Below are 26,342 nucleotides of genomic sequence, written 5' to 3' on the forward strand. Positions count from 1 at the left end.
TGCGCATAGGTGTGCCTTAACTAGGGCTAGGTTGCGGAAGGCAGCATACCTTGTCTACTCAGCGTCTAGTGCTTCTGCCACGATCGTCAGAAGGCTACAGATGCAAGGAAGAACACTTTTAATAACACCTGAATGCTTTCAAACTCTCTCTTCTTATAAACTTAGGATAAGTGCAGTTAATTACTATAGAGTAGTGGAATTACTTCGGCGTCGATTCGATATATATATATCGAGACGAATTAATTCCTCATGGTTGTTTCTCGGCATGCTTTGCCGAAGAATTAACTCGGCATAGAATCCGGTCGGTATAAACAACATTGATTAATATAAGTTTATCAATGTTAGGGTTAAACTATTAAAAGTTAATCAATATTAAGATATGATAGACAACGTTGATTAACCTAATGTAGGTTGATTCCTAATGTAGGTTAATCAACCTTGTATCCTATAAAATAATAGAGAGGGAAATTAATCTAGTATAGATAATATTGATTTATAAGAGAGGCCGGGCACGTGCGCGGCTAATCGGAGGATCAACTTCAACCGTACAGTAGATCAAGAGACCTTAACTGGTCCAAGGTAATGTAATCTAAACTTCGGATTTGTTTAGATTAGATTTTATTTTACATTGTAACATGAGAATGATCCGCCGGCACTGGATTGATTTGTTTTGTTTTGTTTCATATGTGATATGGATTTCGTTTTCGTTTTTCCGCTGCGATTTTTTAAGTGCCGGATATATTTTCTAACATCTTTTCAGCTGCCGTAAATTATGTATATCTTTCTATTATTCATATTTCTCTTCTAATTAAGTAGCATTATGTACGTATATTTGTAAGATATTACAAAATTTATTTATAAGCACAATATTATTCTGTTAGAACATGTACACAGCATGTAGTGATGCATTTGATGCAGCTAAGAATTTTCCAAGCGACAGAGCTTGTGTGTGAACTAGTAGTGGAGATAAAAGATTAATGAATCGAATAAAGAAAAAGTAAAAGAGAAACAAAAAAAAGAAAAAAGAGGAGGACAAGGGGACAAAAGTGTGAAAAAGGAGAGGGATTGGTCGCGAGGAAAACCAAAAAAGTAAATCTTTTTCGAGCACACAATCGAGAGGACATAGAAGGGTTAATGAGAAAGTTACCGACCCACGTTAAATACTTTATAAAGTTTAAAATAGTTACCAAGCTAGGAAGTGTTATAATTAGAGCACATTAAAAAAAAAATATATATATATATATATATATAAATTTTGGATGTGTAATTTTCCATTTTAACATGCATACACGTAGTGGTAGAACCGTTTACACCGTTTATCGAACCTAAAAATTTTGGATGTATACCAAAATTAAGAAGTTAAGATATACAAGCTGGAAAAAGTTTTAGTTTGAGCATCAATAAGAAAACTCGAGTCAAAACATTAGAATTCTAATAATACAATGTCTCTAAAGTTTAGAGGAGTTTTGATTTTGAGTCTCAACATAATTAAGGAACTTGATTTAATTACAATAGGGTGTACATAATGAATAAGCTTTCGATTCTTAAATAAAAAATTAAAAAAATTTGAAATTAGACAGACCTGATATATGGTTAACCAAGTGTGTTGACAAAAAATTACAGTACAAATGATGATCAAGATTTGAATTAATTTTCTCTAGTTATGTATAATTACAATGTTCTAAGAAATATTTTGCAATTTTTTAAACAAGATTTATTTAATTAAGATTACAATGACTTGTTTAGTTATATTTAACTTGGCCTTTTTAAACTATTACAATGACTCTCTTTGTCTAGATTGTAGAACCCATACTTCATTTCAGGTTTAAAGCATTTTCTCTATGCTCACTCACTATCCGATGCAATTTTATTTGTTCAATTTCATAAAATTTTTATTAGATTTAAATAAAAAATGATATGAGTAGCAAAAAAATGTGAGCCATAAAAAAATTGTTAGCATAGATGTATGAATAAAATCACTCAAACTTTCCACAACTTCAGGTTAATTTGGAAGGTTTAATTGGTTGACCTAAGCACAGTTGAGTTTTTTTTAAAATTTTTTTTTTTCTGTTTTTTGAACAAAATGGTAGATCCATAACTCAAAAGACTTATTATTGAAGGTTTTTCTTTTTTCTTTTTTTTCCGCTCCTCACAGAGCCTGAAGCTCGAACACTCTACTAACAAACGCGCAAACGAAAATCAAATTTCCGACCTCGTGGATCGGTACTCTCGTGGCTAGTGGTTGGACCTAAAGAACATTGCGTGCATATTTTTAATTCATTCGCATGCAGTTAAATGCAATTCAATTAATGGAGAAAAGGACACATTTGAAAGGTGGTGGTCTCAGATGCTGCATCTATAAATATATCATAGCTATGAGGTTGTATATAAGATAATTTGTACCAAAAAAAAAAAAGAAGAAGCTACGTATGGATATTAAACCATCATGACTAATTAAACACCTAGGAGCTAATTAAAACGTGATTATAAGGGCAATAAATTAAAACCCAAAAGATTCCAATTTGAATTATTGGATCATGAATTGCCACATATATATATATTCTGGATATGAGTTTTTTTTTTTTTTTTAAAAAGTTGATCAATCAATAGGCAATAGCTAGTACAATTGATAGAAATTTTTTATGAGGTAGAATCATTACATTAATAAGGTGGAAACGTATGGCCATTCGAAAATTGTTTCCTCAACTTTTATTTTTGGAATAAAGATCTTATTAACTTTTTATTTTTTAAAATGAAATAATTTTGCTAAATAAATTAGAAATTTTACCAAATTGATTAGGGATTTTATCAAATTTAATAATTTTAGCCACCTTTTAGTAAATACAACAAGACAGTTAATGGTTGATAACGATTAGAGTTATTAAAATTGAAAGAAAAAATTAAGCTAATGAAATATTAAAATTTAAATAAAAAAAATTAAAAGTTAAGGGGGGCTCTCAATCAAGCCACTAATAGTAGCCCGAAAAAGAGACGCTGGAGGTTCAAATCTCCACCTGTTCTTAGACAAGGCAGGTTGGTGATTTATATTAAAAATAAAAAAATACTGAGAATTTTGTGAAATCTGAAAACTACGTACAAGCTAGATATTAAAATAAATAAAAAAAGATGAGATGCATTAGTAATTACTGATTAAATCCATCCTACTCAAAAGATTATTATTATTATACACATTAATTAATATTCATCACTCAAATTCAAAAAAAAAAATAGCGTCACATGACTTTGTCGTCGCCTTCTTCTTTTCGTGCAAATATTTTCTTCTAAAAAAAATTATGACCAAATTGGCCCTCCGTTTTTAGTATTTATTAACTTATGAATTGGGAAACCGGAGGTTCCTGAGCCGTCACGTGGCGTGCGGGCGCGAGGGGGCAGCCGTGAGCAGGCGCGAGTGGGGCGGGCGAGCTGCCGCGGGCGCGCACGAGGGCGTGGGCGCGACCCCGCATGAGGGGAGCTGGCGGGGCTCACGGGTGTCCCTACACGTGGTCCACGGGGCGGGCGGCTCATGGTGGACCGGCTGATGGAGGGGGTAGTGGACCCTGCCTGAGGGAGAGGGAGCCACTCCTATCTCTCTCACTTTTTTGAATTTTAAAAAAAACTTAATTATAGTATTTTTTATAAAAGTAAATTATTTATATCTAAATAATTATAAAATTAAAATTAATATTTAATACATACAATCTAAAATATTTAAAAATTAAGCATAAATAATTATATATTATAAAGTTTTATTATAATTAAAACACAAACTTATGAATTTACAATTTGACCCCGACCGGACTGATTTTATCCAATTCAATTAATTTTTTTATTATAAAAATTTAAAATATATAATTATATATGTTAAAGTTTTCGCGTTATTTTTCCTTTAAGCAGTTTAGACTTTATAAAGTAAAAAAAAATACCCCGTGCATTGCCCGGGGCTTCCTTAACTAGTCTCTATAAGTTTGCGAGTACATGTATTTGGTGAAGGCTCAACTAAACAAGCATTAATGATGATATTACATCATCATTATCTTAAGAGTGATAGCGACTCAATAACCTACGCTCGTTGTAGTGCTCCAACTTCGATCTTCTACGTCTTATCATTGTGCTTTTCATGTTTGATGGTTTCTTAAGCAACCATTAAAGGATGGGTCAGGCGAGAACATCATTTAATACAATTTATATCACTTGAGAGCGAAACCGCATCATTTGAATGCCATCGTATGATTATTCCAAAGCCATAAGTTTAACAAGACCATATTATAAGAATAAAAGCAAATTAATCAAATATAGTAATTGGGCCACAGATATATAACGCCATATGAGAGATAAATGGGCCGGGCCCTGTTAGGTCGATCTCGGCCCAACATGTGAACAAGCAAATTGTTTGTTAGGTTAAAAAAATGACCAAAAAATTAATAAACGCCGGTGTATGGACCCGGTGCATGGAATTATTTCTTTTGTCATTAGCTCACGTGCAAAACCAACAAGTCAACACGTGTCTATGCATCACATTGCTATATATATATATATATATATATATATATATATATNGTATGTTATAGATATTATATATATATAATATAATAACCACTGCTGTTTCTGCAATCCAAAATAAAATATTTTATTCAAAAAATATTTATTTTTCTAGAATTTTTCTTTTTTAAAAAATACTATTAAAAAATACAATATAATTTTTAACAATTTTTGTTTGCTGTAAACATTGCATTACTCCCGCTTTATACCCGTCGCCCCTTTTGGCACCCACACGCGTCACTCGCCCCGCGCACGTGCCAGTCTCTTTGTTTCCGTGCTATAAACCGCCGCTTATTCAGCTCGCTTGGCACCCGCACGTGTCACTGGCCCATGCACGTCTCAGGCTCCTTTGTTTGCTGTGCTACATATAAAGCTCCAAATGTCCCTCACATTCGTAGTAATTAAACCACAGGTGCATGCTTTTTCATCAAGAAAAAAGTGCTTAAGCTTAAGCTTTTTTGAGGTTGAGATAAGAAACGAGGGCTCAACATGTTAAGGAGAAAAGGAGCAGTTCTCATGAACTGGTTCAAGGATGGTGTGCTGAACAAAGCAAGTGGTTTGCTAAGGGAGAAGGAGCAGATGGATAAGAACTTCCCTGTGTTGAAGGGCCACCCGAAGGCGCGAAAGCACGCCAAGGAGGCCGTCGAGAGCTACGCGAAGCTCGGTGCGAGAGCGGCGGAGGAGAAGGTGATGAAGGGAGCGGAGGAGACTAAGGCGTCGAAGGAGTTCAAGATCTATAGGTGGAACCCTGAGAAGCCACATAACAAGCCATTTCTCCAATCTTACTATGTTGACTTAACCACTTGTGGCCCCATGGTACTCACAAAAAAAAAAAAAAAAAAAAAAACTTTTCCCTATTTTTATTTGAAAATGAGATTGGGATCGAGCTGAAAAATCATGTGCGAGAATTATTTAATTTCTAATTAAATTGAAGATAAATTAAGGATTTGGTGTGATTTTGACTCAAACTTTACTGTAGTGATGTCATGTTTAGTAATACGAACCATTCATTTTATCATTAAAAGTTTAAACTTAAATAATTAGAGAATAATGTTTTTAATATTACTGTCAAACTCATGATATCCTGCTATATTGATACTATGCAAAGCTATTAATTTTTTCCTTTACAAAACTTTTAAGTTGGTAGTGATTAATATTTTAATATTTTCTACATAACAAAGTGCAACTATATATTTAGTTTCTAAAATTTAATCCCAAATTCACTGCATAGAATTTATTCTCAACAAGTAAATTCATCGAGTCTGATTATTGTTCTATATATCAAAATCGACTCTGACAATACCATTTTCTTTTTAATTGCTGAAAAGTAATGGTCGTTCCTGAAACAAGGGGATTGCATAGAATTTATTCATAACAGCAAGTCTGATTATTGTTCTATATATCCCAAAAGCTTACGATAAGGTTAGATGGTCGTTCCTGAAAAGTATACTACGTTGGCTGGGTTTCAGCGATAAATGGTGGTCCTGGATAGAACAATGTATCTGTAATGCTAAACTTGCCATCCTTTTAAACGACGCGCCGACAACGTGGCTGAAAACTAGAAAGGGATTGAGACAAGGGGACCTGCTCTCCCCATATGTATTCATCTTGGTGGCTGATTGTCTGACCAGAATTACAGAAACAGCCAGGGGTAACAGTTTGCTCGAAGGGATAGGGCCAACTGTCGACTGTCAGACTGTGATCTTGCAATACGCGGATGACACATTATTCTTTTCGGAGCCAAAGAAGTCGAATATGCGAAACTTGCTGTTCATCTGGAAGTTATTCGAATGGGCCTCGGGTCTCAAGATAAATACAAACAAAACGGAACTCCATTATGTCGGCCACGACTCGAGTAAAGAAACTAGACTTGCGGAGATTCTGGGGTGCAAAGTAGGCAACCTACCGTTCCGCTATCTGGGGTTGCCGCTTCACATCAAGTCTCTTCGACGGGTAGACTGGGCCCCTCTAATAACTCGTATAGAGGAGCGTATAGAAGGTTGGAAAGCAAAGTTACTATCTTATGGGGGAAGAATCACCCTGGTAAACTCGGTGCTCACGAACATACCCCTATTCTACTTAGCTATCTTCAAAGCGCCACAATGGGTACTAAAACGAATCGAAGCCCTTAGGAGATCCTTCTTTTGGAAAGGGTGCGCCAAAATCTCTGGAGGTGCATGCCTAATTGCCTGGAAGTCGATATGCAAAAGCAAAATTGAAGGGGGGTTGGGGATTAAAGACATGGAAGCAATGAATACGGCGCTGCTAACCAAATGGTGGTGGCGTTTTTTTTAATGAGCCGCAGCTACTTTGGGGGAAACTAATCATGGCGTTATATTACACGAGAAGAAGGCCATTGAGTGAAGGAAGATCCTTCAGGCCTTACTCTCAGTGGTGGAGAAGTGTGATGAGTTGTCGAGAGGTCTTCAAATGTGGTACTTCATTTAAACTCGGAGACGGGCAAAATATCAAGTTGTGGTCAGATATTTGGATCGGCGAAATCCCTCTGAGGACCCTATTTTCCGGAATTTACTCCAGATTAGTGAACAACATGGCCACGGTTGCACAATGCTGGAATGAAAGAGGTTGGAGATGGCGATTTATAACTAGAGGCCTAGCAACATATACTGACATCGATACTCGACAACAAGTCAGGGCGCTCAAAAACCTTCTTTCGACATACGGCCCAACTGACACACCGGATATGCTAAGGTGGAGATGGACATCCAACCAAATATTTTCAGTTAAGTCCCTGTATGGCTTCATCACTGACGCAGGTCTGAGAGACCCGACTGGGGACCACCTGTGGAACTTAAAAATCCCGACCAAAATCAAAATTTTCGTCTGGATCTTAATCCGTAAGCGGCTACTGACTGCGGATAGATTGATTCGTCGTGGGTGTCAGGTGGATCCGCTTTGTATGTTTTGCGCAGTGCTTCCGGAAAGTTGTGATCACCTGTTCAGGGAGTGCGTTCTGGTCAAATATCTCTTTATCAGCGCGTGGGGCCCGCCTTACACTGAACCAGTTATTGGGGATGTCAGAAGCGTGTGGTTACAGACGGCTAACTCCCCCAATGCCGAGGTGAGAAGACGGAGTCTCACACGGTTGGTGGCAATCTGGTGGGTAGTTTGGACGGAGAGAAACAAATACGTCTTCCACGAGACGAGTCCAGACGCTATCCGGGCCCTACAGCGAGTTGAAGCGTTGATCAAAGCCTGGACAAACGTTTCCTAACCGGTGAATGTTCTTCCTGCATCGCGTTGAACGTGTACTTCTTGGGTACCTACCTACCTAACTACTATCCCAGTTTTACTACGTTGTTTTGGTAAGTACACTGGGGTTATTTTTGTTTTTCTTTGGCTTTTTTTGCTCCGTCTTTTGTTTTGGTTTTCCTTTAGGAGGCCCTGGCTGCCTTCACTTTGTAAGCCAAGTTCATTTTGCCTAATAAATGAAGCAGGTAGCTTGCTACCTTTCTCTCAAAAAAAAAATTGCTAGCTAGGCTAATGAAAGGACGTAATTATTAGGACACATTTTTATATAAATTGCTAAATTTGAAAAAGAAAAAAAAAAGTTTGAAATTATATAAAAAAAAATAACGTAATTGTAAATGTGAACTATATGCAGGTCCTGGATGTGCTTCAGAAGATCAAAGCAGAGCAGGACTCAACGCTGAGCTACAGGAGATCATGCAGAGAAGGGATCTGCGGCTCGTGCTCGATGAACATCGACGGCGTCAACACGGTCGCATGTCTCAAACCCGTCGACACCGCCGCTTCGAGGGCTACCATGATCACCCTTCTCCCTCACATGTTCGTCGTCAAAGACCTCGTCGTCGATCTCACCAACTTCTACCAGCAATACAAGTAAGAGTCCCACATTGCAAGAAGAAATGCATGAACCTTAATACTAAACTACGTTAGCTATGTGAGCTATTATCTGATCTTATGACATGTTTGATTTAGTATGTCTCCGCCGCAAAATGTAAACTATATATAATTGGATTGAATGTTGTGTTGATGGTCGATTGAGCCATGGCTAAAGGCGAGGAAGCCGCCTCCGAACGGGCGAGAGTACATTCAGCTACCGAGCGAGAGGAAGAAGCTCGACGGGCTGTACGAATGCATTCTATGCGCGTGCTGCAGCACCGCCTGTCCGGCCTACTGGTGGAACTCCGAGGAGTTCCCGGGCCCGGCCGCGCTGCTCCAAGCCTACCGGTGGGTGTCTGATAGGTAAGTTTAAGTGTCTATTTGGTCCTACTTTTCTGATACAGTAATGTAAGATCAGAAATCAGGGTATATGTCTCGTGAAATGTGTGTTTTGTTTTTCGCGAAGCCGTGACGATTTTACGGAGGAGAGGATACAGGCGATGACGGAGGATGAGAAGCGGCTGTACAGGTGCAGGACTATAAGGAGTTGCACGGCGACTTGCCCGAAAAGTTTGGACCCGGCTAGGGCTATTTCTGCAATGAGGACTGCTCACCAGCTTCACTAGGCTCAAACTCGGTATGAGGGGTTGCAGAGGAATTTGAGTTTTTGGATGACATGATTGTAAGATTTTATGTAACTGAAAAAGAGTTGGCAGGCTAGGAGAGCAGTATGTTGTGTAATTTTTGTCTTTCTAAAAAAATTTCAATTGATAAAATGAATGATGTGTGGATTAGTGTCTTTTTTTTTTTTTTTTTTTAGAGAGAAAGGCTATCTTTTTCGTTTATTCAGTACAACAAAAACGGTATATAGCGACACTTTTAAATGTAGGTACATGTCAAAAAAAGTGCTGCTAGCTAAAATTACCGACACTTTTAAAAAATATTGCTATATGTGGGGTCGTTAGGTATATAGTGACAGTTAAAGAGTGTCGCTATAACCTAAAAGAGTGTTGCTAATTTACCAACACTTATTTAAGCATTTAGCAACCGCCGAAATTCTATCTCGTTGGCTACAGTGGAGGAGGAGGACGGCAGGAAAGGCTCTTCGTCTAGAATTTCAGTGGATTGAGTGAAGAGAGAAGAAAAGATGGTAATTAATTTTTCTTTTTTTTTCTTTTCTGTTTATAATCGGGCCAAATGGACTGGGTGTGGTGGGTTGAGTAGAGTAATCTTTTATTTTTGATTGGATTGGGCTTTATATTTAGACATTGGTAGATGTTTTTTTAAGTTTTAGTATAAATGGAACACTTACTCAAAAGTGTCCCAAACATGTGTCCCTATAATCTAATTCTGTTGTAGTGATTTTTTTATAAAATAAATTTAGTTAAAAATACAGAATAATTAAAATTTGAATTTACAATCTCGAATATTAATTATTAAGTTCTGTTGTCATTCTTGCTAGGACATAATCAATAAAGTCCAAAATGAATCCAACGAAGTTGGGAAAGAATCTTGGAAACATTTTTTTGGATTAGAGTGATAGGAAAGAAACTAGGAAACATTTTTTTGGATTAGAGTGATAAGCCAGGGTGCGCCCAACCCTAACTCAAGGGGGGCCAATTGACTGGGTCAGGTCTCAGACCTAACTCGCTGATCGCCCCGTCCGGACGTGACCAACCCGTGACACCTCGGCCCACCATCTCGCGCCAAAGTCAATGTGCAATAAAACCAACCATGCGTGAGGGTAATTCGATTTTTAGCTTGTGCATTTATTTATATTATTATTATACGGCTAGGTTCGTACAATAGCGGATGCAACTCAAATGATTAGGATAATTAAGTGTAGTTGGTTGATTCAAAATTAAATAAATTTAAAATTTAGACAGTTCATAATTCAAATTAGTTCTCTACATATTTCCATATCTTTACCCTTTGGTAAATTATTATCTTTGTTATAATTATTATAAATATTTTAGTACATAAATTATTCACATTTTATGCTATTAAAATTTTGATTCTTACATGAATGAACAGAGATATAATTTGAAAAGCAAAGCGAAATAAACAATATAGAGCAATTCAGATCTGAATCAATTCTACGCAAGGTATATGTGGTGTCGGGACGTAGCTTGCGCACCGGTCCCTTAATCTGTAGGCTACCCTGTTAACGTTTAAGCAAATGGCGATTGCGAAGTGTCGCCTAACAGTAATTTGTCCAAACATCAAAATACAACAAAAGTTTGGGTCTTACAATATAATCCAGGGTCCAATATCTTAATGTTCCCCTAACAATGTTCATTACATCTTGCCAATTGCTATACCAACATCATATCACTGGAGTTGTTGGATTGAAAATAGACTCAAAAGATAAAAATGGAAGATACTGAATTTTTTTGCACTAGTTTATAAATGGTTTATTCTATATTTCTAACTAATGATTTATTCTTTTCTCTCTCTCTCTCTCTCTCTCTCTCTCTCTATATATATATATATATATATATGCGTTTAATTTAGATTGTGGCAAAGGGCTTGATGGTTAGTATTGAGGTCCCAAGTTCGAATCCTAGTTGATTCACATTTCTCGCTAAATTTATTTCTAAATAAAATAAACGAAGCGGTAGCGTGCTACTTATCTCTCAAAAAAAAAAAAAATTTAGATTGTGACGGATCATTTGAAAAAGTCTAAGCAATAATTCCTCTAAGCGAACAAGTTGGTGACGAGTTCCAGCTCGGCTCGCGTACGTGACAAGCACCAACATCCTACGTGACGAGGTGCACATGGCCACCCCTTTCCTTAGCTGTTGCAAAATTTCAAAGTACAAAAATTCACTCTTTCAATGAATGAAGCAGGTAGCGTGTTACCTATTCTCAAAAAAAAAAAAAAAAAAAAAAAAAACAATTTTTCTTTCTTTAAATTTAAAAATTTAAATTTAAATTCGAAGTAGAATACTTTCTCTTCCAACTTGATTATCAAGTAATATTCTCCTTGTAAATCAAAAAAGCAAATCCCCCGAGCGTCATTTCTTAGCTGATTTTATTTTTAAAAATAATATTTTACAAAAAATTAAAAGAATGCCTTCCTTTTTTTTGTTAAAAGAAAAAAAAAAAAAAGCCACCGATTCCTCGCTTCGTAAGGTAGCCCGTAGCCCTCCCTTTTCACGACTTTATTTTTAAAAAAAAATAGTTTTTTTCTTTTTCTCTTTTTATGCTTGTTGTATTATGTTTCTTGTTCTTCCAATCCAAGCAATCCCTAGTACTCTTTTTTGACTTTTTGTTTTTTTTTTTTTTTGTCACCCCAACCAAATATATATAAATTANTAGATAAATATTTAATCCTGATTAGCTAATGAGGTGAATTGATATTTATACATTTTTTTAATTAACATTGAGATTTTTAGAGAGATATATTTGTGATGATAAAATGGTCATTTCACTTATAAAATAGACCGTATTTTAATAATAACAAATCAAAAAAACGTATTTAAAAATATTAGAACTTTTGTAAAGACAACTTATAAATATTGAACATTGAAGGAAGATATTTACAAATTATTATATTTATAGGTACTTGTATAAAATTAATCCTAAATTAAATTTAATACTAAGTACCTCTCTCATGCATTAAAATCACGATGCCAAATGCCAACCCCATCATAGGAGAGGGAATTTGTGAACGCCCACTAAGCCCCCCACCCCAACCGTATTTTAAATTCCTCTTCTGAGCCTCCTTCCTTCTCCTCCATGCAACCGCGCCAAGAAGCCTTATTTCCCACCACACCGTAATCGTCGTCGTCGGAGGAGGAGGAGAGATCGATGGATGAGGAGGTCGTGAGGCCGTCGGGGTGCGCCATGCTGGCGCTCTACGGCGGCGTGTTCCGGCGGTGGCACCGCCGCTCGGCGTCGACCAGCTCCATCCCCCGGTTCGATCCCGATTCTCCGGCAGCAGCAGCAGTGCCGCCACTGAAGCCGCCGCAGCAGACGTCACAGCTGCCCGTGGCGGTGGCCTCGGCGGCAATGAAGACGAAGCGTGCGGCCGCTGACGATACATCCCTCGTGCCAGTGGATAGGTAGTTATATAACAACCGTTTTTCTCTAAAAATTATGTAAGCTATTTATGTATCGATATTTTTATACGTTAGCTGTAGTATTATTTTTCATGCGCGCGACTTTAAGTTAAACAAGGAAAATACCATTATTACCTTAGGAGCTAGAAAACGAAACTCTCAAAATATTGTGGTCGTAGATAATCTATGGTTTAATGAGAAACAAAAGTTTATTAACACATAAGAATCGTTTGTAGGGCGCCCAAAGCATTTTCTTTTAGACTCGTAATGGTATAACAGTCTCTTACTACCCCACCTGTTGTTTATTAATAATTTTTATTATATATACTAACTGTCCTTAGAGAAGCGGGTAGCATGTTACCTATCTCTCGAAAAAAAAAAAAAAAATATTATATATATATATTTTTTACTAATACTTTGTTTGGAGATGAAAAATCATATGTCAGTACGAGTGCACTCCATTAAGTATTTAATGGTTAGTATTTAAAATTTTTAATTCAAGACTAATTGATTATTTCTTATTGTTGGCCGAAATATATTTAAAAGTATTAAAATTTTTAAAAAATAATATATAAAATTTAAATTTTATAAAAAAATTATAATTTATTATATTTGTAGGGAGCAATGTGCAATTACCCTTTATATTTAATGCCGATATAGGTCACTGGTGACGGCGAAACCCCCGGCTCCGAAGACCGCGGCGCGGAGACCGGCGGAGCCCAAGGCGGCGGCGGCGGCTGCGGCGGCGTACAGCGGTATCGCCGCCGATCTCGACCGCATGATCCACGACCGCCAGCAGGTGAAGGGGAGCGGGAACCTCCTCCGCGCTTCCTCGGGGAACGTCATGCTCTTCGGCAACCTCGGCAACCTCCGCCCGGGTCCCCTGCTCGCGGCGCCCTCGCCCGCACGCAACGCGCTCGACGAAACGCCCAAGCCAACGAAGGAGCCCAAGTTCGCGGCGCCGCGCGGGGCGCGGGGCAACATAGCGAAGGGCGCGGCGGCGAAGGAGGCGGCGGAGGAGGAGGCGGCGGCGAGGCCGGAGCTCTGCCGCGCGCTGTCGAGGAGGCTGGACCCCGAGGAGCTGAAGGAGGTGGGGAACGAGGAGTACAAGCAGGGGCGCTTCGCCGAGGCGCTGGCGCTTTACGACCGGGCGATCGTGATGGACCCCCTGAAGGCCGCGTACTGGAGCAACAAGGCCGCCGCGCTCACCGCCCTCGGACGCCTTCTCGAGGCGGTCGCCGAGTGCAGAGAAGCTCTTCGGATCGATCCCTGTTATCACAGAGCACATTCTCGACTCGCAACTCTTTACCTCAGGTAATTTCTTTTTCTTTTTTCTTTTTCCTTTTTTTAAAAAATATATATATATAAGATCATCCTTCTTTTCTTCTTTCTGAAACTGGGTTAAGATCATTTTTGTGCCATTTCTCAGATTGGGAGAACCTGATAAAGCCATTTACCACTATAAACAAGCGTCGAAAGAAGCTACCGCCGCCGACATTTCACGAGCGCAATCTCTGAAGACGCGCATCGTTAAGTGCAGTGAAGCCCGGAAGCTGAAGGATTGGCTCACTGTATTGAAGATATCACAATCTGCTATTTCTGACGGTGCCAATTCTGCTCCACAGGTATTGCATCAGAAAACTGAGCAGCTTGCTTGCATTATCAATTATCGTTACGGAAAGTTGGGGGGGTTGCTTAAAATCAATTCTGAACTGAAAGATATCCACTTAACAACATTTGCTTAGCATCTAACTTTTGAGTAGCATACAATGTTCCCTGTGCTTTATGGAAAGCTACGCACGGCATGCATTCGACTTGAATGTGGGCCTCAGCTTTAGCAAATTAGCATAGAAGAGAATGCCAAGATCAATCATCAGGACCCAGCTTATTTTTTGATTTTGTTGTGCTTTGAAAGGTACTCGCATTGCAAGCGGAGGCTCTCCTAAAGCTTAAAAGGCACGACGAGGCCGACTCGGTGTTTAGCGGTGCACCCAAGTTCGATGCGGATGCATCAACTAAGTTCTTTGGTCCTATTGACTATGCGTATGTCCTTATGATTCGAGCGCAGGTGGACATGGCAGCCGGAAGGTTTGTTTCCTAGGCTTATACAGAGAAGCTTGATATAATAATTGTTTCCGACAGAATAAATGCCAATTTAGGTGTCCAATTTGAATCTTCTGTTTTTGTTGCGGCAAAAAAACCATTGAAAAAATACCTGATTCAGTTTATAGCTTGTTAATCACCACCGACTAACAAATGGCCTTTGGATTGAAGGTTTGAGGAGGCAATCACAGCGGCTCAAACTGCTTCTCAGCTCGATCCATACAGCAGAGAAATAAGCTCGCTAGCCCGAAGGACACGAACTGTGGCATCGGCACGCTCCAAAGGCAACGACCTCTTCAAGGCATCCAAGTTTGCCGAGGCATGCATTGCATACGGAGAGGGCCTGGACAAAGAATCACACAATGCCGTTCTCCTTTGCAATCGAGCAGCATGTCACTCCAAGCTCGGACACTACGAAAAAGCCATCGAGGACTGCAACGCTGCTCTTGTAGTTCGACCTTCTTACAGTAAAGCTCGCCTGAGGAGAGCTGACTGCAATGCCAAGGTATGCGATGTTACTTGGTTGCTTATTTAACCTAGCTTCTGGACCTGGGGATTATGTGCTTTGAGAACAATTCATTTGACATGAGGATGATTTCTTGTTTTGCTAGTTGGAAAGGTGGGAAGCATCTTATAAGGATTGTCAGTTGTTAATCCAAGAGCTCCCGGGAAATGAGGAGGTAACCAAGGCCCTATCCGAGGCTGAAGCCCAGCTCAAGAAGCAGCAGAAACAAGAAGCAAAAGATAGATCTCAGTCCTAATGTTCTAGTCATTGGCCACAGCGCGTTGTTGTATTGACTCGGTACGTATTCCATTTCTTTGCATTTTCTCTTGGTTCATTTCCATTAGTTATGCGCTATTGGCATTGAAATCTCTATTTCTTCAAATTTTTCTCTACAAACAAAGCTTTAAAATTTCAGTTACATTCAAACCGGTAGGATTTCGTTGGTTAAACCTACATATTGGGCTTCTGCTCAGTTGGTCTGTATTTTTTAAGTTTTGGCTGAAACTTGCAAAATCTTGAAATTGGTTAACGGGATAACAGTAATGTTGCATAAATTGAGTAGCTAGAGGAAGTGTGCAGTGGTTAGCGACCATTTGTGCCCTATACATGGTCAAACCACTTTGATCTAAGAAGCTTAGGCTAGTGTTTATCGATCTTTCCATCTATATAGCCACTCGGTCATTCTCCAACCAATGTGGGGCTATTCAATCTCACACATGTTCTATCAACTAGACAGAACATCAAAACAGAAACTGCTGAAACGACTGGAACATATACTTCCAGAATCATTAAATTTACACATCCGTAGGCAGTTCCACACTACATAAACATTAAATTTATCTTTAATGAATGATTGATACTAATGAGCAGCAAAAGTCTAGAGAACAAGATAGTTCAAGAAATCCTGAAAGCCTACTGATAATGCGCTGTTAATTACAATTGCTAAAGCAAAGCAGACTATGACTGTGCTCTGTTTTTTATTCAATATGAGAAAGCTTAAGATTTTTCTCTCGTCTAAGGTGTTCATTTACCGTTTTGAATGGTCGGCTGTCATACTTTTTCTTACTTTGTCTAGTGTTTCGCATCGGTGACAGCTACCGAAGTCTTTTGTGTTCACCACTGCATCATTCTTTATTTTCTTTTTCATACATTTTAACTTTACATATTCTATTTGAAACATTGTTTTGACTGATATGATCTGTAAGCTTTCTTATGAAGCTCCTAAATTCGACCTAATTGGTGTTGCTTTTTAAAGGGCTAGTTTGCGTTATGAGATGTGGTCCTCTACGCAATCAAGTACCGCAACTTTTCTAATGTAGTAGGACAACATTGATGCCCTTCAAATCTTAATCAAGTGAAACTTGTTTGAAGAATAAAGGAAGCTTCTGCCGTACAACTTCTTTATACAAAAGTGATTGAATCAAGCTAATGATTCTTATTTTTTCTTTTTCTTTTTTTGTGATAAAATGGCAGGACTTCACTGCTGGATGTCGGCAAGTAGAAGAAGTTTTGAAGTGGAGAATGCATTCAATGGAACAAATCTGTTAGCTAGATCCATCTTACTACAGTAAAGTTTGGTTTCGCGAGTTCTTCCGTTAAGATTTTTTGTTTTTTCCAGATAAAACTTTTCTGTAATGATAATGTACATATTAGTGAGATCGTTAGCTATGAATGTCATGAGTGCATTAGTTTTATACTTGAAATCTCGATGAAAGAAATATTACACAACAAAAGAACAGAAAAAAAGAAGTGAAATGTTGCCATTCAACAGGAAAAGAAATTTTGATGAATACGAAAGGAATCCCCTGTATCTTTTTTTCTTTCTTGATTGGAAAAAGAATGAAACTTAATCAGTTCCATTTTTCTTTCGGAAAAAAGGCAAATTAGAGAGATTGTTGTTCCTTGTATTTCTATTCATGTAATACTTATGTATAGTCAATTTACAGTACGCATTAGTGATGATAAATTCATAACAATGTTTGTTATATCTAAGGTGACTTGACATTGTTAGTTTCACCAATGTTCGAGGCATTTAATTGAACCATTAGTGAAACCAATAAAACATTAATCCCAGCCCATTATTATTCTTTTTTCAAAACACTTAACTAAAGAGTACACAAGCACAATATTAACGGAAAGAAAGAAATAGAAAAAAGAAAGGAAAAGAGTTAAAAAAAAAAGAAAAAGAAAAGAAAAGATCCAGGATAATATACATTGGGGTAAAATGATTATGTTTGAGCATCCTTTTGCTTTTGCCAAGATGAGGTTGGAAAAAGCCGCACCTATCTTTCCTAAAAGCTACATGGTAAGGTGCACTAACCCAGCATCTTGGTCCCATTGGGCCTATTTAACTTACACATCCAACAAGTCGATATAAACTCATTCAAGGCCTATTTAACTTATACCTACCTCCTACAGCGCAAGTAGTAAAAAATTTAATATTTGATTTTTGAGATCTCAAGTTGGAACGAAATGAATTACATATTATCTTTCTCTAAAAAAAAATAATATTATCAATTTGCCACTCGAATGCCTTATTTTTATAGCACGTGACAGTTCTGCCTGTCTACTTTTACACAGCGCGCGCGCACACGCAGGAACATAGTGCACACATGCACTGGAAACGGAGAGACAAAATAAATTAGCTCTAGGAAGGGAAAAAGAAAGAGGAGGGCAAGAGAGTAAATTGTTGAAAGATGTACAATATTTACATGCAAATTCACTCCACATTATTTTGGTATAAGCTCAAATTTTCTAAAGAAAAAGAAAGCGAAAAAGAAAAAAAAGTACAAAAAACACAACAAATTAAACACCAGCTAGCAAACGCACGGCCAAGTATTCACCACCACTAATAAAAGAAAAAGACCATAAAAACATACGTTTGACACACAAAATCAGATTCGATAGCATAATAATATAAAAAGACTGATGCTGATGCTGTAAAGCGAAGATTTAGTGACCGGAGGCGTCGAGATCAGGTGTTGTTATATCTGACTTCGCTGGTACTTGCCGTGATCCTCGGCATCGATCGATATCTTCAAGTCGCTAAACTCACTCCTTTTTAAGATCCAGCATCTTTCTCTGATCACTTTATCTAAAATCCAAATCTAGGTATGGAACAGCAGCCATATCTAGTATAATAAGTAACTTGGAAGCGGAAAGAAGAGAAGAGAAAATGAACGAGATCGGTGCACTCGATCTTCTGCGTCGATCATCTCTTCCAGCTCCGACTCCTGGCGAAGGGATCGGCGCTTCCGACGACCCACGTCTCCTTGGCGATGTCCATGGAGACCTTGAAGAAGTCCGGTGCGTAGCTCATCAGCACCAGCCTCTCCTTTTCCTTCTCCTTCTCCTTCTCTTTTATCATCTTCATCATCTGCTCTTCCTTCTTCTCAACATCATCATCATCATCATCATCATCATCATCCTCCTTCTCTACTTCTGCGCCTTCTTCGCTATCTTCTCTCCGTTTTCTGCTCAGTAAGCCCTTCGCGGGGGCCGACCTGCACCTCATCAGCAACAGAGCATTCGGAGGCGGCACCGCAGACGGTGCAACTTCGTTGTCTTCTTCTTCTTCTTCTTCTTCTTCTTCTTTCTCGTCTTCTTCGTCGACTAATTCTTCCTCTTGCTCTTCAAAATCGTTCAAATAATACACCACATTAGATATTCTGTATCTGAACGTACGTTTACAGAAGCTGCAATTTAAGCAAGTAAGAAAAGAAATAACCCGATTGGGTCGTTACCTTCTTTCTTGAACCCAAGGCCTTGGTCCTGCTCTAAGACCATGAACCACTTTGAGAAAATAGTCCTCGTCTCACTACTACGACTCTCCCCATCCCCATCCCCATGCTTCGCCTCCACCTCCTCATCTTCATCGTCGTCCTCTTCCGCTTCGTCGTCGTCGTCCTCCTCCTCCTCCTCCTCCTCCTCCTCCTCGTCATCCGTGCTGCACTCTACGGCCCCACGGAACGACCCGAAGCAGCCGAAATTGAAGTGGACCCCGCGCAGGGCGCCGAGGAACTGCCACGCGTCCTTCTTCAGCCCAATCGCCTCCAGCCACGTGGGCTTCTTCCTCCGCGCCGTCCGATCGGCGCGGAGCCGCTCGATCTCCTCCACGACGGAGAGCCAGGTCCTGGTGGGCCGGGGCTTGGGAGTGGGCTTGGGCCGGCCCACCTTGATCTGGCCCGCGCACGTGACCTTGGGCGAGGTGGGCTCGTCGTCGGCGTCGGGGGAGCGCGCGCGCCTCGCCGCGGCGGCGGCGCGGGGCTTGGCGAAGAGCGGGCTCGGGCTCGGGTGGCCGCGGGAGTTGGCGGTGGTGGTGATGCTGGGCCGGGCCGGGTGGCGGAGGTGGCGCTTGCCCGGCTCTGCCTTGCTGGGCCGAGATGGGCTGCAAATGGGCTTCGGCATTAGCGCCAGGTGGGCCCGCGAGGGGAAGCACACCAGCAGGTCCGTTGGACCCGCTCCGTTTCCTCCTCTTCCCTTCATACCTCCTCCTCCTCAGTTCCTCCTCTCTCTCTCTCTCTACTCCCTCTCTCACTCTCTCTCTCTCTATTGTTTTTGTAGAACTATGCTCCTACTCTGCTCTTCATGGCTCTCTCTCTCTCTCTCTCTCTTTTGCTAATGTTTTTGCACGAGTATACTCTGTAGGAGAGGTTAGAGGGGGGATGGGTAGAGTAGTTTAAAAGGGAGGAGCTTTGCCAGCTTTTTCCTTCTTTAAGCTCTTAATATTATATAGGGGGCAAGATTTAATATTTTAGGCCAAAATGTATGGAGACCGCCTCAAATATAGGTATTTAAAATGGCCCCCTCATTGTTTTTGTTTTTATTGATTGATTGATTTTCTTCTTTGTTTTTCGGTTGTAAGTCTTAATTGTTTTCATACGGAGTAATTTTTTGTTAAATAAATTTGTGCTACCCATTTCAAAATTCCCTATTATTAAGGGCTTTCCGTACATTTTTTACTTTACCAATAATTTTACGTGTTTTCCCTGCTTGCTTTTATAGTTGATGATCACGGGCATTTGCTCCTTTTGTGGGTCTCAGCCTTTTACTTTTTCTTCCACTTTTTGCCTTTTTTTTTTTTTTTTTTTGCATGCAGATATAAAAGGTATAAAAGGTAGATATAAATTAATGAACAAGTCCCCATCAACTATTTCATGAACCAACCAAAACCAACTTTTCCCTGTGAGAGAACATTTTATTAAAAAGGTGTAACATGAAACATGAGCTTATACTTAATTAAAGCTTTGCTTACCATCATTACAATTTTTAATATTAATTACTACATCATTAAAATCCTGTAATACAATTTATTAAATCTTAAACTACAAGGAACTGTTTTATGGGCTATGATGAACCCTAACAACTAGCTTTTCCACACAAAAGAAAATAGTTTAATACGTCATCATTCTACGTTTCTTTGCCCCTTATCTCTCTCTCTCTCTCTCTCTCTCTCTCTCTCTCTCTCCTATTAAAGTACTATATATTCACATTATATTAATTATCATTGTTAGATAACCTAATAAGGTAAATAATTTAAGGACTCCATGTAACCGCAACCAAATCATTTAATTTGCTTTATAACTTTACCGAAGTGACATAGCCAAAGCAGTTTTTACTATTGTCTGAGTATATACATTATATCTAACCATGTTTTAATTTTTCTTTACTTCGCAAAATAGTAGATATTGCTATGATAATATTAGCTCCCTTTACCACAAAATTTTCTACTCTTTGTTCCCATGGCCACCAACTTCGTAAAGCCTTAATTAGGATAGGAAATTAAAGGGGCCATCCAACTTGTTATATAGTAAAACACACTAATTAATTTGGTACTATGGTCCAACTTGTATCTATATTTATGAAGTACAAGCTAGTTCATGCTTCCATAAACAATTTAGTATCACTTATTCATGAGTAGGCTTGTAAACATTATATAACCAACTTCTTTTTAAAATGGAAATTTTATTTTACTAACCAAATTGATATATATAGTTTTAATAAGTTTTAATTCTTTCAATAAAATGGCTCGGAGCCAAGATATATGCGGCATGATCAATGATGAGCTAGTTTAGAAGCAATGCCTTGAGACGTGGGGGAGAGGATCGGTCAAGCAAAAGGAAAGCGAGCAAATGAGATTTGATTAAAAATGTGGAAGGTTTGATCATGGGTTTGTATATTTAGTAGAGGCATTGAATCAAGGTGATGACAATATCAAATATTCGAAAGTAAAAATTTGGTGTCATTGAGGATATATATGCACATGAAAGTTCCTAAATTTATTTTCTATAAAGAGGTTTTTGACGCTTGAAGTACTCACTCTTCTTTTATGTTTTCTACCTTGTTGCATTTCAAGCATATGTATGGCTCAAAATGGAACTTTGCTTTAATGAGAAAAACATTTGAGGATTTTAATAAAACATTTGTGAAGTACTCATTTGAACAACCTTAATTATTTGCAATAGCTCTTATGCAAAACCGAAGGATTTTAAGTTATCTTCTATCTTTTAAAATATATTTTGACAAATGGCAGTTAGGCGGCCAAGCAGATCCTTAAAAATTTAACATCTACCCCACAATCTTGAAATAGGTTACATAAACAAAAGGAGATTGATAATGTCCAAGAGATGCTTAAGATCATGTTTAATTATTGTATTCTTTAAGCAAGAAGACTTTTGTGTCAAGTTTTGCTTTTGGAATAATGTGGTGTACTATATATTATTATGAAGCATCTCCCGGAATCAATTTCTATATGGAGTTGGTACATTCATTTATCTGGAAACCAATCATAAAGCTAGGGCACTCAATATTTTACAAACAATGATGTGTAAAGATGGGGTTTATGTAAAGAAAGGGTACCATTATGAAAGAGGAGTGATGCTTAATTGAGAGTATGTAAAAGGATGGCCCTCCACTAAGGCCATAGTGATAGTGGTTGATGGATATATAACACCTTTGGTTGAGAACCTAGAAATATCTGAGCTACCAAATTTGAAGTGTTAAGGGAATGTGCAGTGGTTGCTAATTTGTTTCCTATAAGAATTTTTTTTTTTGTGCATATTTTTTTTGTTATATTATCCCAATAAGTTGGGTTGGATTATAATTATAGACAATGGGGGTGTGCTTGGTTCGAAATCGGAATCGGTATCGAAATATGAATGAGAATAAACTAGAAACAGAATGCAAATGATTCATTACCTTATTCTATTTAGTTCGTCGCCTGAATCGGAATAAAAAATAGAATAAACTATTCCCGTTGTCGGTATTTGGTTCAGATAGATATTAGAAATGTAATCAAATTAATATGTTAATTTTATCTTTATAATATATTGGTTTAAATTCAAACTAAAAATTAAATATTAAAAATTTACGTCAAAATTTTAAAATGATGTCAAAATTTTAAATATATTTTTTAAAAAAAATAAAAATTGAAATTGGACGGATAATTCAAAATATAAAATAAAATTTTAATTTATTCAAAGTCAAACATAAAATTATAATTTTAATTTTAATTTGAATCCACAAATTTAATTGAAAATTTAAGTAAATTTTGAATAAAATTTTAGATTTTAAATTTAAATTCAAATTTATGTAGATTCGAAATGCTTGATTAAATTTTAATTTTAATTTAAGTTCAAATTAAAATAAAAATTTATAAATATAATTTTAATTTCAATTTAAGTTCAAATTAAAATTAAAATGTATGAATATAATTTTAATTTTAATTTAAGTTCAAATTAAAATTAAAATTTTTAAATATAATTTTTAAATTTATATTTATATTTTAATTAAAAAATAAGTTAAAAAAATTAAATTTAATCCGAGCAATGGAACCAAAGACGCCCTAGGTATCAATTTTCACATTGGATTGGTTGAACAGTGTGTGGAAGGTGCAAATGGACAAAATTAAGCTTAGTGGGCCGAAGCAATTGCGGGCTACCTCCTGGCCTTTTCGGCCCAAAAAATTTTGGGCCGTTACATCAAACCACCCCATTTAAACGATTTAACAAACCCTACTAATTAATTTGGCATCTTAATATTAATATATTACTAATAATAATTTGGATTTAAACATTTTTGGGATTGGGCCTAACTAGTTATTAGTCCTAATACACTGGGCTGCTACAAAATCAATCCGTAAGCTTGAATGAATTTTGGAAAAAAAAAAAAAAAAAAAAAAAAAAGAGAGGAGGAAAAAGAGTGAAGGAGAAGGATTTGATGTCATGATCAACTTAAACAAATTGGCTCCAACTAAAGCACAGTTTAAACTGAGATGTACAACTATGTTGAAGGGTAGTAGCAAATCAACTTGTGACAGTAAGTTTGTCCCGTGCGTGCAGGTACTAAACCTTAATTTTTATAGATTATTATTATTATTATTATTTTAGAGATAAGTAGCATGCTACCCACTTCGTTTATTTCATTTAGAAATAAACTTAGCTAAAACTGTGAATCAAGTAGAATTCGAATTCGGGACCTCGGATATCAACCACCAAGCGCTTTGCCACTTGCGCTAGATTCGAACTCGGGACCTTGTAGATTTTTATGAGCTAAAAACATGCGGAACTAAATAGAGTAATTATCTACGAAGATCAGCCCAAATAATTAATAGGCACTATTCATCCGGCCCAAACTACCAGCCCACAAAGTACAAGTTTGAATCATAAACATAGTTAGTTAATTCGGATTCAGCAAAAATTCGGTACGGGTATAATTCGGATAAAATTCGTTTTTAAATTTTTAAATTCGTTGAAAAATACGGCTAAAAAACGGGTTCGGTAATTATTCAGATACGTGATTTATACGGATATAATACGTTCACCAATTAAAAATTCGGGATAAAAAATTCGGCTATATAATAAATATATAATAATTAATATACTATATATATTATTATTATAATTTTTATATATAGATTAAATATATTCATATATTAATAATAAACATATATTAATAATACATAAAATTTATATATTTAAAAATAGTAATAAATAATTATAAATTTATAAATAAAATATTATATAAATATTTATATATAAAAATAAAATAATATATATAATAAATGAATATATATTTATAAATAAAAATTATATATATATATATATATATAGTATTATATATATAAAAGAAGGAGGTCCACTGTGGACCTCCCCTCATGCAGTCCACGAGGCTGAAATAGCCTCGTGGACCGCGCATCATCCATGCTTTCAAAACCCCCGCATTTTTACTGTTCAACTTTCACTTTTCCAGAAGGGCATCGGGCGAGGGGATGGGATCTGCTGCCGCGGCTTTTGCTCCCAGCGCCGGCGAGGGCGGCGGAGGACGATGACGATGCGAGCAGCGACGAGAGGGCGACAACGCGAGCGGCCACGAGAGCAGCGACGACACTAGCGGCGATGACGCGACCCTCGGCCGTGAGTCCGTGACCGTGATCACAGATTTTTTGGGCGAATTATTCGCGAATCGCGAATAATTCGCGAATAATAATTTTTGAGAAAAAAATCACACCTTTTTTTGAATTTTTTGAAAAAATACGAAAATCGCCGTTTAATTCGTCCGTAAAAAAATTGCCGTTTAATTTGCGTATTAAACGCGAATTAACTAACTAAGATCATGAATCACGTTGGGAACATCGGTCACACCAATCGACTTTCAAAACTAGGCCCCTTCACAAGCGGACTCGAGAAGAGTTCAAATTTTTTCTAATGTGCCGACATCAATCGTCCTTGGGACAGGTACCATTGTAGTGACAGGCCACATCATGCATCAATTCCAAAGTCATTAATTCAATTATGTATCGGTCGCTATATTATTTTAGCATTTCTCGATTAATCAAAAACTAAATAATCTCCAAATTGGCCCACTATTTAAAACAAAGATGCTCTCCCACGTCCACACCACAAATGCGTTAGTTCACACTGCTCTTTTTTTCTTTTTCTTTTTCTTTTTCTTTTTTTTCTGAGAGATAGGTAGCACGCTATCCGTTTCGTTTATTTCATTTAGAAATAAACTTAGCTGAAAGTGTAAATCAACTAGGATTCGAACTTGGAATCTCGGGTACCGACCATCAAATTTTTTGTCACTTGCTATAAGGATAGTTGGTGTGTTAGTTCACACTGCTACAAAATTAATAAGATGCAACCACAGCAATTTGAAATTTGATTAGCTATGACAATGATCCAGCTTTAAGTTTGATTTCTCTTTCCGAATAATTAATTGTATATGCATGAGTCATGCCAGGATAAAGAAATAAAACCAACTCCCAAATAGCTCGCGAGGCCTATAATTAAAATTTTTGGTTGGAATAAACCATCTTAATACTTTTTACAAAACTTAAAGCACGTCTGATGTACTAAAAGAACATACCTAACTAAAATTGTTTTTTATGCAAAATAAAAATGATATCATTATCCAAGCAATTTAGAATTATATATAACTTATATTACAGTGCAATGAAAATTTATGATAAAGCCAATTCTATTTGTTTTTATAGATTATATTTGTTACACAAAAAAAAGAAAAAAGATTAAGATAATCCTTCCCTTTATTTCTTCTATAAATATTAAAAATATAGTTTATAAATATTAAAAATATAGTAGAAAATGAGTTCAAAATATATATAATACTTCTGCGCCTAGAAATACAAATTAACACTCTCATTCACATGCATGATAACAAGTGTTTTTATAAGAGTTGAGCTCATGTACTTTTAAATGTGCTTACAATTTTTTAATAGTTGAATTGCCTCAAAATTCGTATAGTATTAACAAAAAAATTTAATAAAACACACAATTAATAATACTGTACGAACTTCATGACTAAAAAGTCACAATTATAAGTCCTCCTTAACTTTCAAAAGCACAAAAAATCAACTCTATTCTGTTAATTTTTTGGAAAAACGACAAATATCGTTCCCGTGGTTTCACACTTTCTCACTTTCGTACCCTATAATTTAAAGTGTATTAATTTAATACCTTATGATTTTATTTTTATATTTTTATTATCGATTTTTCTATTTTTTTTCGCTAAGTCAGTGACAAAGTTAAAACTAAAGAACAGTAAAATGAATATTCGATAAAACTAAGTTAGATATTTGAAATTTTTTATATATAATTTAATAAAATATTAATAAAAAACTGATGAAAAGATAAAAATAAGGAAAAACTTCAAAAAACCTCCTTGTGGTTTCAATTTTTTTCACTTTAGTACCCTGTGGTTTAAAATGTATCAAGTTAGTACCCTGTGGTTTCTCACTTTATCACTTT

General features: G+C 37.1%; 3 protein-coding genes across 3 annotated transcripts; 2 read left to right on the forward strand and 1 right to left on the reverse strand.

Annotated features, from left to right (window-relative positions):
- On the forward strand, nucleotides 4,904-9,130 carry LOC109712014 (succinate dehydrogenase [ubiquinone] iron-sulfur subunit 3, mitochondrial). Its single transcript, XM_020235428.1, has 4 exons — nucleotides 4,904-5,355; nucleotides 8,165-8,403; nucleotides 8,560-8,769; nucleotides 8,873-9,130. Exons 1-4 carry the CDS (start codon nucleotides 5,029-5,031, stop codon nucleotides 9,030-9,032), a joined length of 936 nt encoding a protein of 311 aa, XP_020091017.1. The 5' UTR covers nucleotides 4,904-5,028; the 3' UTR covers nucleotides 9,033-9,130.
- Nucleotides 12,041-16,985, forward strand: LOC109712013 (inactive TPR repeat-containing thioredoxin TTL3-like). Its single transcript, XM_020235427.1, has 7 exons — nucleotides 12,041-12,473; nucleotides 13,131-13,784; nucleotides 13,900-14,095; nucleotides 14,386-14,558; nucleotides 14,745-15,078; nucleotides 15,185-15,375; nucleotides 16,552-16,985. The coding sequence occupies exons 1-6, from the start codon at nucleotides 12,220-12,222 to the stop codon at nucleotides 15,332-15,334; spliced, it is 1,761 nt and encodes a 586-aa protein (XP_020091016.1). The 5' UTR covers nucleotides 12,041-12,219; the 3' UTR covers nucleotides 15,335-15,375; nucleotides 16,552-16,985.
- LOC109711309 (nucleolin-like) lies at nucleotides 17,735-19,912 on the reverse strand. The gene is made up of 2 exons (XM_020234283.1): nucleotides 18,822-19,912; nucleotides 17,735-18,708 (listed from the first exon to the last, which is right to left on the reverse strand). The coding sequence occupies exons 1-2, from the start codon at nucleotides 19,561-19,563 to the stop codon at nucleotides 18,290-18,292; spliced, it is 1,161 nt and encodes a 386-aa protein (XP_020089872.1). The 5' UTR covers nucleotides 19,564-19,912; the 3' UTR covers nucleotides 17,735-18,289.

This window comes from Ananas comosus, linkage group 6, assembly GCF_001540865.1.
Source record: "Ananas comosus cultivar F153 linkage group 6, ASM154086v1, whole genome shotgun sequence".
Classification (NCBI taxonomy): domain Eukaryota; kingdom Viridiplantae; phylum Streptophyta; class Magnoliopsida; order Poales; family Bromeliaceae; genus Ananas; species Ananas comosus.